Source organism: Triticum urartu, chromosome 7A (assembly GCF_056163025.1).
Source record: "Triticum urartu cultivar PI428250 chromosome 7A, HENAU_Tu73, whole genome shotgun sequence".
NCBI lineage: Eukaryota > Viridiplantae > Streptophyta > Magnoliopsida > Poales > Poaceae > Triticum > Triticum urartu.
The window spans coordinates 517,962,104-517,976,216 of NC_141879.1; the positions used below are offsets into that span (position 1 = coordinate 517,962,104).

General features: G+C 42.6%; 1 protein-coding gene across 1 annotated transcript; it reads right to left on the minus strand.

The window, feature by feature from the left end:
• Positions 1-2,155: 2,155 nt before the first annotated feature.
• Positions 2,156-4,697, minus strand: LOC125524361 (arogenate dehydrogenase 2, chloroplastic). The gene is made up of 7 exons (XM_048689423.2): positions 4,042-4,697; positions 3,771-3,939; positions 3,150-3,317; positions 2,963-3,045; positions 2,793-2,862; positions 2,618-2,692; positions 2,156-2,526 (listed from the first exon to the last, which is right to left on the minus strand). Exons 1-7 carry the CDS (start codon positions 4,458-4,460, stop codon positions 2,278-2,280), a joined length of 1,233 nt encoding a protein of 410 aa, XP_048545380.2. The 5' UTR covers positions 4,461-4,697; the 3' UTR covers positions 2,156-2,277.
• Positions 4,698-14,113: the final 9,416 nt, after the last annotated feature.

Here is a 14,113-nt window from a genome sequence, read left to right on the forward strand (position 1 = left end):
ATTCACCGTCAGACTACAGTCGCATCGAGTAGGGCACCGGACGGGCGACGTGCCATTTGGACACTTATATGGAGGTGCCCTGCTCCACCAAAGATGCGTATCTTTGCATGGCGTTTGGTCACAAATTCACTGGCTACTTGGGTGAATAAAAAATCACGGAAACTTGAGGTGTCTAACCTTTGTCCGCTGTGTGCGATGGAACCGGAGGACACGTTCCATACATTCTGTAGATGCCCATTGGCTGTTGCTTTGTGGAACGCCATGCAGGAAAAATGGCTATTGCCGGACTTAGCTTCAATGAGGAATACATGCCCTGAGTGGCTTTTTGATCTTCTGTATAAACTAAATGAAGATGATCGCATGCATGTGTTGATGGTGCTGTGGAGGAGTTGGCATGTACGTAATGAAATAGTACACCATAAGCTACCACCTCCAATTGAAGCTTCCTGCAAATTTCTAATTAGCTATGATGAATCTCTTCGATGCATCAATCATTTTCCAATCACTGACATCATCAAAGGGAAGATGGTGCCGCCGCCGATTGGGTATAGTTCTACAATGATAAATACAGCAACGCAATATGCAGCCACAGTCCAGTGGTCTGCCCCGCCGACCGGTCGCGTGAAGCTGAATGTTGACGGGTCATTCGTTGATAACGATGGTGGATTAGCAGGAGCCGATATGATCCTACGTGATAATGATGGCAACATTATCTTCTCCGCTTGTCGTTCTATCTTGCATTGTTCCGGACCGCTCCAGGCTGAGTTGTTGGCATGTCAGGAGGGATTAAGCCTTGCTCTACAAAGGTCTACTCGCCCGGTAGACATCGAGATGGACTGCATGGATGCAGTCAAGTTGATCAAGTCGCCTACCCTTAACAGATCGCCACATAGAATGATAGTTCAGGATATTAAAAGGCTCTTTGGTGAAAGGGATATCTCTATTGCTCATGTAAGTAGGAATCAGAACGTTGTTAGCCACACACTTGCTGCTTTCGGACAATCAGAGGGCCGAACTGCAGTTTGGTTGCGCTCTGGACCTGCAGACGTTCCTCTGCTATGTAGGAACGAATATTCCAACAGTTGAGCAATGAAATCCTTTTAACCCCGCAAAAAAAATTCTATTTTGCAGAAAACTCCCGGAACGTATGATAATTGTAACTTTGTAACCATATCCCGGATGGAGAAACATTATATATATATATGTAATTGGACCAGAAAAATGTGTTGATTGCAATGGTGCACTTAATTTTCCTGTTAACCAACAATAAAATACTGCTTAGGACAGAACAGTAATTAACTATTTAATCGTCATGTGGTAATTTAGGAAATTATATGTATAGGTTTTATACCCCATTTAAAGAGACTAGATAGATACTGTAGTTTACTTCCGCTTCACCCCCTTGTCATGTTGAATAATATTTAATATTGTTGTGTAACTAAACGGAATTGAACCATTTCAGAAACATGAAGTTCCGTTGATATGCAACTTAATGTGTAGTCACACCTTGTCTTGCCCTTGCCCTGCCATGTCATTGCATATCATGAACATGTTGGTTCTTCTGAGCAGCCATTTGTCGCTACAGAGCGATCTGAGCAGCCATCTGAGTGAGCGAACGTGAAACCTGATTACTGGGCCGGCCCAAACACGAGGACGCGAGAGGTGAGAACCTATTAGAAATTATTAGGAGCGAGGTATAGCTCCAGTACGTTGTCAGAATCAAAATTGAAGCCCATCTAAAAAACGAAGCTCAGTCGAAAATCTACTGCCTTAGTGGTTTTAGAGAGTTCTATATGTCAAATCTATCCTTTCATAATTTGCAATTAATCCTTGTCTCAGTTTGTAGGATTAGGTCTAACTTTCTTGACCAAACTGCAAGCATGGAACTTTACGAGATGAAACAGGGAAAGGCAGAAGACAGAACTCGAAGTGACTTGTATTTGAATCTACTTTGGTTGGAGTTTGAAAATGAAATAAGAATAAAGTAAATTCAAGGAAGAGCTTTTTTTAATTTTAACAGCCACTCGGGAAGTCGTGGAATGCTTTTCTTTTTCTCTTATTCCATATGGAATACAATCCGTTAAAATAAGAAGCAATAGGAGAATATTCGATCGTTCGCTCCAAAAAAGAGGGTCCTATTGAAAAATAAATCCCAAAACAGAAATAAGTAATTTTTAAAAAATTCAATTGTTTATCTATCTCTTACTCCAAAATTTCCCTGAAAAACAAATTTCATTTTTTTTCATTTAGATCACAACGGCGAGAAAAGACACAGATTTAACATTTTACAGTGCTGAAAGCCACCGGGGAAAACGTATGACAAGGGGAGGGTACATCAGCAACCCGAGGGGATAGGTGCTTCATCTCTTCTCTGCTCGCAGCAGGGCTGTCCTTGGCTTCTCTCGATCCCAACAACGGGGCTCCGGGCATGGGGACCCTCTCTACGATCTGCTTCCGCAGCACACCATGCAGCCTGCCGTACAGCATCTGCTTCACCTTCTCAAACGCCCTGTCCAATTTGTCCATCTGCACATGATATTTTGGAGATTCAGACGGCGTTTTAACATGATTTCAGAAGAAGAAAAGGACGGTGCGTGATATGAGTGCAACAACTTGCCTGCTCTGTGGCGTTCACATTGTACATGAAGAGCCCGTAGTATAGATCAAAACTGTCGCTCACCGTGTTCTCCGTCTGCGAAAAGGCGGCAAATATGATCGGTTAACAACAGGCTCTCAAGAACCAAAAAGGGTACTAGTGTCATTTTTCTTGCATTTCACTCTGCACTGCTTACCAGTTGCAGAAGGGTCTCGTAGCCCTTGGTGTTGATCGGTGTAGACTGGAGGTTTAGCTGCGCCAAAACCCTACATCACACGCACAACAAATGAACAGTTAACACTTCGGCTCTGCCAACCATAACCTACGCTGGTAAGACTGTTTCAGATTGGATAATCTGTTGCCCACCTCCCAATGGTGTGCGTGATGAACTGGCTTCCCGCAGCGTGGCGGTCGTGCTCCGCGCACGACATCTCCACCATCCGACACCCCTGCAAGCAACGGTTAGGATTGCGTGCCTTTCGTCAGTCCTGATCAGGAAGTAATCCCTGTGGTTAACCATCCTGGAGAGCGGAGAAGAAACCGAAATCCCGACCTCCTGCTCGAAGATGCTCAAGAACCGGTCGCACTTGGCCTTCTGAGCGCCTTCCTCCGCGACGCGAACCTTGTCGTAGACGAAGGGGAGATTGCTCCAGCCGTGCTTTCCGCTCTCCGGCCCGAACATGGGGTGTGTGCAGACGATGCCGAACTCCGGCGGTAGGATCTGACGGTATGGTACCGACCAATCATGGAGTTAAATCTTCAGTGAACGTCGTATTTCTAGGCATGGTAAATCGAATCATACCGAGGATGGCAGGTTTAGCTGGCGAGCACGGCAAATCCGTCCCGTCTTAGATTATTTTTCTAGTAGAAAAATAGCATGCTCACAAACTAAATTTACCATCCTCGTGCCAACATAAATTGCCATGCCTAAAAATTTGACGTCAGATTTTTTGTAGTATTTGAGTAAACTTAATGCAGCTGCACGGGTAGAGTTTGTACAGTGACACGTATGCTGGTCCCGTATGTTTGGCAGGATCCCGAAACTGCATTAACTCAACGTCACTGCTTTGAGATTTCAACCAGAGACAGCTGCTTTGAGAAGAAATAGTAGTGGCACTAGTGTGATCATCAATGGCGAGTACGGCTTGGCTTGAAGGTTCGTATCTGTACGTACCTCGAGGAGGAGGTTGCGGGGGAACTGCTTGACAGAGAGCACGTCGGCGACGATGGTGTCGGGGCGGAGTTTGGCGAGGGGGATGGCGCGGACGACGGACTCGGTGGAGAGGATGGAGCTGCAAACCAGCAGCACGTCCGGCTGCTCCTCGCACAGCGCCTCCAGGCTTCTGTTGTTGTCAGCATTTCACAGCATGATCGATCCACTTGCGATTGCATCCCAGCCGATGAATCGAGGAAAGATAGGTTGGTGGACTGGCATGGTTGGTCACCTGAAGAAGCGAATCCCGTGGGCGGCGCAGTAGTCGGAGTAGTCGGATCTGGAGGTGGCCAGCACGGCATGGCCCTGCCGCTGGATGCCCCCGGCGATGAACTGCCCGAAGTTGCCGAACCCGATGATCCCCACGCGCAGCGCCGCGGAATCCGGCGCATCCATCGTCGAGGATGCTGACGGCGACGGCGGCGGCTCCTCGCAGGCGCCACGGCACGGGGCGGCGAGCTGCTGCTCCTGCTCAGTGGAGGTCGTGGCGTCTCTTGGGGATTTGGCGCTGGAGGCGGCCGGCCTGATCGGCCGGAGCGCAGCGAGGGCGCAGAAGTCGGGGCTGAAGCGGCGCAGCAAGCTCGGCGTGGGCGTCGGCGAGGCGGCGGCGGGGAAGCCGTGGGAGGCGGAGCGGCTAAGGGAGGAAGCCATGATCGATCGGCCGGCTGTTTACGAAGTGACGGTGACGTGTATGCTGTTCTTTAAGGTTAGGTTATCCGAATTACGTCTGCAGATCGGTCGGTCGGTCGGAGTTGGGTGTGGTGGGTGGAGGGAATTCAGCGCGGGGGGCGGAGGGTGGTGGTGGCGCGCCCTCGCCAGTTGTATACGTGTCGGCTCTCTTGTAGAGAGGCAGCTGGTGACTCGAAGGTCGATGGATGGATCGGGAAACAAAGATCGCTCGGTGGGAAGCAGATCACGAGGGGTAGATGGTGTGGATTCGTTGAGGAAAAATGGCGTTATCGGCGAGATCCGACGCGCGTAGCAGAGGACCACGTGGGCGATCAATAATCTCGATAGCAACTTCGTTTTGCCGGCTGATCCTGCCGCCACGGACGAGGGCAACCGAGCATGAGGATAGTGCGGGATTGTCGAAGCGTCCTGAGTTGGGACTTTCGCGGTTTCTTGCCTTCCTCCCTCAGTCTCCGTCATAAATGTGTGACGGTGACCTTCGCAGTTCGGCGGCTTTGTTGACGACCGGTTCTTGTCGCGGCTCGATTGCTTGCTCGTGTGAATATGTCTTCACTTGCGTGGCATTTCACATCAAGACCGTGCTATGTAAGGTGCTACTGGGATCGCGGAAGGTGATGACAATAATGCATGATGATTTTGATTTGATAAGTACCGGTCTCAAGCTCCGGGGTGAATTCTTAAGGTCTGACTCTAATATCTGGCAATGATGTTCTTTTTGTATTGTTATTTTGTTGTAGGCATTGCTCGGATTTTCTTAGACTGGATATTCTGGTGAAAACCCATGATCTGGCCTTCGGTGGTTGGACCTGGCAATGATGACGCTGGAGTGACATTCTCTTCCTAAAGGCATTGCTAGTGGAAAACCTTTTTCATTGTACTTGTGATGTCAAGAATGATTGATGTGTATATGATCGTTCTTGTAACTTGTTGATCATTTGTTCCGATCACTTTAAGAAGAAAAAAATTGTGTGCAGACTCAGGCACAACACCAAGGGGGCAAAGGCCTCACCATGCCCATTCCTGTTTGGCCACCTTGGTGCCCAAAGAAGGCACTCAGGATAAATTGTCAAACAAAAATCTTGATTTTAAGCAGCAAAGGGGCCTTCCCCAGATATGAGAGCCAGGACAGGGTCGGCGACTAACAAAGACTTTGGTAAGCCAACCTGGAAGAGAAAATTCCTGAACGATTGAGGTGCCATGACACCATGTCTGGAGATCCGAAAGCGAGGCCGGAAGCATGTCCCGCAACCGCACATGTCATAGGTTCTTCTAGCCCAAATGTGCATCGAAACAAGTTGTTCCGACTCCATTCAGATAGCCAAGGGCACTATGGGCGATTTGTCTGAGTAGATCACAGATAACGAGGGAAACTCATCCTTAAGCAGGCGCCTCCCAAGCCACTAGTCGAGCCCGAATGGAGTACCCTCTCCATCACCTATGGAGATGCTAGAACCCATATCAATCTCATGCTTCATCTGCTAGTGAGACTTCCAAAACTAGGATCCCTCTTCATTGTCACTGGCTAGGAGGAGGCGGTTCTGCAAATATTTAACCTTTACTAGTTGCAGTCATATCCTCCTTCATCCCTCAAGATCCTCCACACCCATTTTCAACATTAGAGCAACATTCATACGATGAGAGTCAAGAATGCAAGACCTCCTGGTCCTCAGGATAGCAGATATCCGCCCATTTCATCATGTGGTATTTTTTAAGGATGTTGACTCCCTGCCAGATGGAGCGAGATACCTCCTTCTCAAGGGATCCATGGACACCCTAGGGAGGAGGTACATCCCCATCATATACATGGGGGGACTAGATTGTCGGGAGTTAATTAGCATGGTTTTACTCCCCTTTGAGGTAAACCTGTCACGCCAAGGCTCCGTCTTAGCCTTGATTTGCTCTACTAGTGTATCAAGGTCCTTACTCTGGATCCTAGTGTCACTCGCAGGCACCACTAAGTAGGTGATCTGGAAGGAACAATTTGTAGTTGAGATTATCCACAATCCATCATTGCCCTTCAAGCGGGTAGCCCATGACCATCACTTCGCTCTTCATGAAGTTCATCTTGGGGTCAGAGATGGCCTAAAAGTAGAGAAGTTGGAACTTAAGATTGATAATATCAAGCTTCGATCCTTCTGCTATCACACGTGGTCCGGGGTATAGCTTAGTGATCTGGGGGAAGTGTGGACTCGGCATCGATCAGATGTGATCGGTGGCTCTCTATAGGGGATGGGGAGGGGTGGGGATTTGTAATCTAGGGTACTCGACTGGTACATCAAAGACTCGCATGGTAATAGCAGCGAGGCGTGCGGCAAGAACACCGCGACAAAACCAGGATTGGTGGTCTGACAAGTGTTTAGACAAGTGCGGAAGGAGCTTGAAGGTTTAAAGATGATGAGGACATATGTACCATGGTTTGGCGCTACACATGTTAAAGTTCCACAAATAATGACCAGCCACTAGAGCTTGCACACACGACTTAAATTCAATGCTATGAAAGATGGGGGAATTTTAATGCAGGAGTTCAAATAGATCGTCCAAATTAAACGAGCACTACTACATGGACGATGGTTGGCGGCGGATTCCTGCAGGGAAAAAAAATTGCAGCCATGTATCCCTTTTGTTCAGTGGGCTGCAGCTGTCGATCATGAGCGTCCGCCAACCATCGTGTGTACAATAGATTCGAAATTAAACTAAGAGCTGATACATCCATTTTGCATCATGTTTATCTACTGTTATTTATAATGTTTTTATGCATAATAATGCCTTTTGGAGTAATTCTAATGTATTTTCTCTCATAATATGCAAGGTTCACACAAAGAGGAGAATTCCGGTAGCTGGAAATCTGGACCTGGAAAAGTTACGTCAGGCTACCTATTCCGCACAACTCCAAATGAGTTGAAACTTCATGAGGAATTTTTATGGAATAAATAAGAAATACTTGAGCAAATAACTACCGGAGGGGGCCACCTGGTGAGCACAAGACACCAGGGCGCGCCTGGTTGTGCTTAGCCCAGCCCACCTCCGGTGCCCATCTTCTAGTATAGAAGTCATTTTGACCTAGAAAAACATAAGGAGAGGACTTTCGGGATGAAGCGCCACCGTCTCGAGGCGGAATTTGGGCAGGAGCACCTTTGCCCTCCGGCGGAGTGATTCCGCCAGGGGAACTTCCCTCCCGGAGGGGGAAATCATCGTCATCATCATCACCAACAACTCTCCCATCTTGGGGAGGGCAATCTCCATCAACATCTTCAACAGCACCATCTCCTCTCAAACCCTAGTTCATCTCTTGTGTTCAATCTTTGTATCGGTTCTATAGATTGGTACTTGTAGGTGAATAGTAGTGTTGATTACATCTTGTAGTTGATTATTACATGGTTTATTTGGTGGAAGATTATATGTTCAGATCCAATATGCTATTTAATACCCCTCTGATCTTGAGCATGATTATCATTTATAAGTAGTTACTTTTGTTCTTGAGGTCATGGGATAAATCTTGTTGCAAGTAATCATGTGAATTTTATATGTGTTCAATATTTTGATTGTATGTATGTTGTGATTCCCTTAGTGGCGTCATGTGAACGTCGACTACATGACACTTCACCATATTTGGGCCTAAGGGAATGCATTGTGGAGTAGTTATTAAATGATGGGTTGCAAGAGTGATAGAAGCTTAAACCCTAATTTATGCGCTATTCCATAAGAGACCGATTGGATCCAAAAGTTTAATGATATGGTTAGGATTTATTCTTAATACTTTTCTCGTAGTTGCGGATGATTGCGAGGGGGTTAATCATAAGGTGGAGGTTTGTTCAAGTAAGAACAGCACCTAAAGCACCGATCCATCCACATATCAAATTATCAAAGTAGCAAACACAAATCAGACCAAGATGATGAAAGTGACTAGATGAAATTCCCGTGTACCCTCAAGAACACCTTGCTTATCATAAGAGACAATTTTGGCCTGTCCTTTGCCTAAAAAAGATTGGGTTACCTTGCTGCACTTTTGTTACTATTATCGTTACTTGCTCGTTACCAATTATCTTGCTATCAAACTCCTCGTTACTTACAATTTCAGTGCCTGCAGACATTACCTTGCTGAAAACCACTTGTCATTTCCTTCTGCTCCTCGTTGGGTTCGACACTCTTACTTATCAGAAGGACTACGATTGATCCCCTATACTTGTAGGTCATCAAGGCTCTTTTCTGGCGCCATTGCCGGGGAGTGAAGCGCTCTTGGTAAGGAAAAATTATTACTACATGCTTAAATTTATTGTCACTTTTACTATGAAAAACAATCCTTTGAGGGGTTTGTTCGGGGTATTTTCACCTCGACCGGAACCACAATTAGTCACCCCTCAACCCACTACACCTATTGAAAATATTTAATATGAAATTCCTTCGGGTATGATAGAACAACTACTAGCTAATCCTTATGCAGGAGATGGAACCGAACATCCTGATATGCACTTGATATATGTGGAAGAAATTTATGGATTGTTTAAGCTTGCAGGTTTACCCGGAGATGAAGTTAACAAGAAGGTTTTCCCTTTATCTTTGAAGGGAAAAGCATTGGCATGGTATAGGCTATGCGATGATATTGGTTCTTGGAATTGGAATCGATTGAAATTGGAGTTTCACCAAATAATTATCCTATGCATCTAGTTCATCATGATCGGAATTATATATATAATTTTTGGCCTCGTGAAGGAGAAAGTATCGCTCTAGCTTGGGGGAGGATTAAGTCAATGTTATATTCATGCCCCAAACATGAGCTCTCAAAGGAAATTATCATTCAGAATTTTTATGCTTGGATTTCTCATGATGATCGATCCATGCTTGATACTTCTTGTACTGGTTCCTTTATGAAGAAGACCATTGAATTCCGGTGGGATCTTTTGGAAAGAATTAAACGCAACTCTAAAGATTGGTAACTCGATGAACGTAAAGAGTCGGGTATTAAGCTTAAGTTTGATTGTGTTAAATCCTTTATGAATACCGATGCTTTTCAAAAGTTTAGCACTAAATATGGACTTAACTTTGAGATAGTAGCTTCCTTTTGTGAATCTTTTGCTACTCATGTTGATCTCCCTAAAGAGAAGTGGTTAAAATATCACCCACCTATTAAAGAATAAATTAAAGAACCAGCAATAGCTAAATAAGAAACTATAATCTATAATGTTGATCCAGTTGTTCCTACTGCTTATATTGAAAAACCACCTTTTCCTGTTAGGATAAAGGAACATGCTAAAGTTTCAACTGTGGTCAATAAAAGTTATATTAGAACAACTAAACCAGCTGAACAAATCAAGGTAGAACCTAGTGTTGCTATGGTTAAGGACCTCCTGGTTGAAAATATAGATGTGCATGTTATTTACTTCTGTGATGAAGCTGCTAGAATTGCCAAACCCGATGAAAAAGATAAACATAGACATGTTGTCTCAGATAAAATATGAGATCACTGTTATCATGGTTTATGTGACATAGGTGCTAGCGTGAGTGCTATTCATTTTACCTTATATCAAGAAATTTTGAATGATATAGCACCCACTGAAATAGAAGACATAGATGTTACTATTAAACTTGCTAATAGAGACACCATCACACCACTTGGGATTGTTAGAGATGTTGAAGTCTTGTGTGGGAAAATAAAATACCCTACTAATTTTCTTGTTCTTGGTTCCCCACAAGATGACTTTTGTCCCATTATCTTTGATAGACCTTTCTTGAACATCGTTAATGCTAAAATAGATTGTGAGAAACAAACTGTCGGTGTTAGCTTTGGTGATGAGTCTCATGAATTCAATTTTCCAAGTTTAGTAGAAAACCTCATAAAAAAGAATTGCCTAGTGAGGATGAAATTATTGGTCTTGCTTCTATTGTTGTGCCTCCTACTGATCATTTAGAATAATATTTGCTAGACCATGAAAATGATATGCATATGCATGAAAGAAGTGAAATAGATAATGATTTCTTTGAACAACATCCTCTACTTAAACACAATTTGCCTATTGAAACTCTAGGAGGTCCTCCTCCACCTAAAGGTGATCCTATATTTGAATTAAAACAATTGCCAGACACTTTGAAATATGCTTATCTCGATGAGAAAAAGATTTATCATATTATTATTAGTGCTAACCTTTCAGAACATGAAGAAGAAAGATTATTAAAAATTTTGAAGAAGCACCGAGCTGCTATTGGATATACTCTTGATGATCTTAAGGGCATCAGTCCCACTCTATGCCAGCATAAGACTAATATGGAACCTGATGCTAAACCCATTGTTGATCACCAACGTCGGTGAAATCCGAAGATGAAAGAAGTGGTAAGAAAGGAAATATTAAAACTTCTGGAAGCAGGTATAATCTATCTTATAGCTAATAGTAGATGGGTAAGTCTTCTTCATTGTGTCCCTAAGGAAGGAGGTATTACTATTGTTCCTAATGATAAGAATGAATTTATTCCACAAAGAGTTGTTACAGGCTATAGAATGGTAATTTATTTTAGAAAATTAAACAAAGAAACTAGAAAAGATCATTAACATCTGCCTTTTATTGATCAAATGCTAGAAAGATTATCTAAGCACACACATTTTTGCTTCCTTGATGGATATTCTGTTTTTTCACAAATACATGTTCCTCAACCTGATCAAGAAAAGACCACTTTTACTTGCCCTTTTGGAACTTATGCTTATAGAAGTATTCCTTTTGGTTTATGCAACGCACCTAATACCTTTCAAAGATGTATGACTGCTATATTCTCTAGCTTTTGTGAAAAGATTGTTGAAGTTTTCATGGATGACTTTTCTGTTTATGAGAAGTCTTTTGATGATTGTTTAAGCAATCTTGATTGAGTTTTGCATAGATGTGAGCAAACTAATCTTGTTTTGAATTGGGAGAAGTGCCACTTTATGGTTAACGAAGGTATTGTTTTGGGCCATAAAATTTCTAAAAGAGGTATTGAGGTGGTCAAAGCTAAGGTTGATGCAATCGAGAAAATGACATGTCCTAAAGATATCAAAGGTATTCGTAGTTTCCTCGGTCATGCTGGTTTCTATAGGAGGTTTATTAAAGACTTCTCTAAAATTTCTAGGCCTCTTACGAATCTTTTGCAAAAGGGTATTCCATTTGTTTTTTATGATGATTGCTTAGAAGCCTTTGAAACACTCAAGAAAGCTGTAATTTCTGCACCTATTGTTCAGCCGCCTGATTGGAACTTGCCTTTTGAAATTATGTGTGATGCTAGTGATTGTGCTGTTGGTGTTGTTCTTGGACAAAGAGTTGATAAGAAACTGAATGTTATTCATTATGCTAGTAAATCTCTAGACAGTGCTCAACGAAATTATGCTACTACTGAAAAAGAATTCTTAGCAGTGGTGTTTGCTTGTGATAAATTCAGATCTTACATTGTTGATTCTAAAGTTATTGTTCACATTAATCATGTTGCTATAAAATATCTTATGGAAAAGAAAGATGCTAAACCTAGACTCATTAGGTGGGTTCTCTTACTACAAGAATTTGATTTGCATATCACTGATAGAAAAGGAGCGGAGGACCCCATAGCTGATAACTTGTCTAGGCTTGAAAATAATCTTGATGACCCACAACCTATTAATGATAGTTTTCCTGATGAGCAATTAGCTGCTATAAATGTTTCTCATAGCACACCTTGGTATGCTGACTATGCTAACTATATTGTTGCTAAATACATACCACCTAGCTTTACTTACCAACAGAAGAAAAAATTCTTCTATGATTTAAGACACTACTTTTGGGATGACCCACATCTTTATAAAGAAGGAGTAGATGGCAGGGACAAATCCTACGAAAATGTCACTCTGAAGCTTATGGATGACATCATGCGGGAGACAGAACTACTCACAAGGTATTGCAATCTGGGTTTTATTGGCCTACTCTCTTCAAGGATGCTCGTAAGTTTGTCTCATCTTGTGATGAATGTCAAAGAATAGGTAATATTGATAAGCGTCAAGAAATGCCTATGAATTATTCACTTGATGTTGAACCATTTGATGTTTGGGGATTTGATTACATGGGACCTTTTCCTTCCTCTAATGGGTATACTCATATTTTGGTTGCTATTGATTATGTTACTAAGTGGGTAGAAGCTATTCCAACTAGCAGTGCTGGTCACAACACCTCTATTAAAATGCTTAAGGAAGTTATTTTCCCTAGGTTTGGAGTCCCTAGATATTTAATGACTGATGGTGGTTCACACTTTATTCATGGTGCTTTCTGTAAAATGCTTGCCAAGTATGATGTTAACCATAGAATTGCATCACATTATGATCCTCAGTCTAGTGGTCAAGTTGAACTTAGCAATAGACAAATAAAATTAATTTTACTAAAGGTTGTCAATAGGTCTCAGAAGAATTGGTCTAAGATATTAGATGATGCACTTTGGGCTTATAGAACAACATATAAAAATCATATGGGTATGTCTCCTTATAAAATGGTTTATGGAAAAGCTTGTCATTTGCCTCTTGAGTTAGAACATAAAGCATATTGGGCAATTAAAGAACTCAACTATGATTTCAAACTTGCCAGTGAAAAGAGGTTATTTGATACTAGCTCATTGTATGAATGGAGAACCCAAGCTTATGAAAATGCCAAGTTATTTAAAGAAAAGGTTAAAAGATGGCATGATAAAAGAATACAAAAGCGTGAGTTCGAAGTTGGAGAATATGTTATTTTGTACAACTCTCGTTTCAGATTCTTTGTAGGAAAATTCCTCTCCAAATGGGAAGGACCCTATGTTATCAATGAGGTTTATCGATCTGGAGCCATCAAAATAAATAATGCCGAAGGTACGAACCCGAAGGGTTGTTAATGGGCAACGAATAAAACACTATATCTCAGGTACACCCATTAATGTTGAAAGCAATATTATCCAAACTATGACACCAGAAGAACACATAAAAGAAACCTTCTGGAACACTCTAGAATCGTGAAAAAAGAGGAGGTATGTGATAGGTAAGTAAACAGACTCCAAAAAATTCACCAAAATATATTTTGTAAGTTTTGGAATATTTAAAAATTAGGAAAATAAGAAACTACCAGGAAGGTGACCCTACTGGGCACAAGAGCGCGCACAGGTGGGTTGTGCCCACCTCGGGTACCTTCCGGACTCCGTTTTTCATCTGTTTGCTTGTTTCCCAAGATAAAAAAATTATATACCGCCCGAACCTATTGACCACCGTATCGCAGAGAAATCTTCTGTTCTCTTTTCTTGCTGTTTTCTGTTAGATCTGTCAAGCCAGGAACCATGGATTTTCCCTTCTACAACCATGAGGAAGGTGATGCTTGGTTGCCACAGGGGGAGCTAAGGGGAGAGGGGGTTGAGGAGGTTGCTAATACGTCTCCAACATATCTATAATTTTTTATTGTTCCATCCTATTATATTATCTATTTTGGATGTTGTATATGCATTTATATGCTATTTTATATGATTTTTGGGACTAATCTATTAACCTAAAGCCCAATGCCAGTTTTTGTTTTTTTCCTTGTTTTAGAGTTTCGCAGAAAAGGAATACCAAACGGAATGAAACTTTAGCGATGGATTTTCTTGGACTAGAAGACATCCAGAGGGCTTGGAGT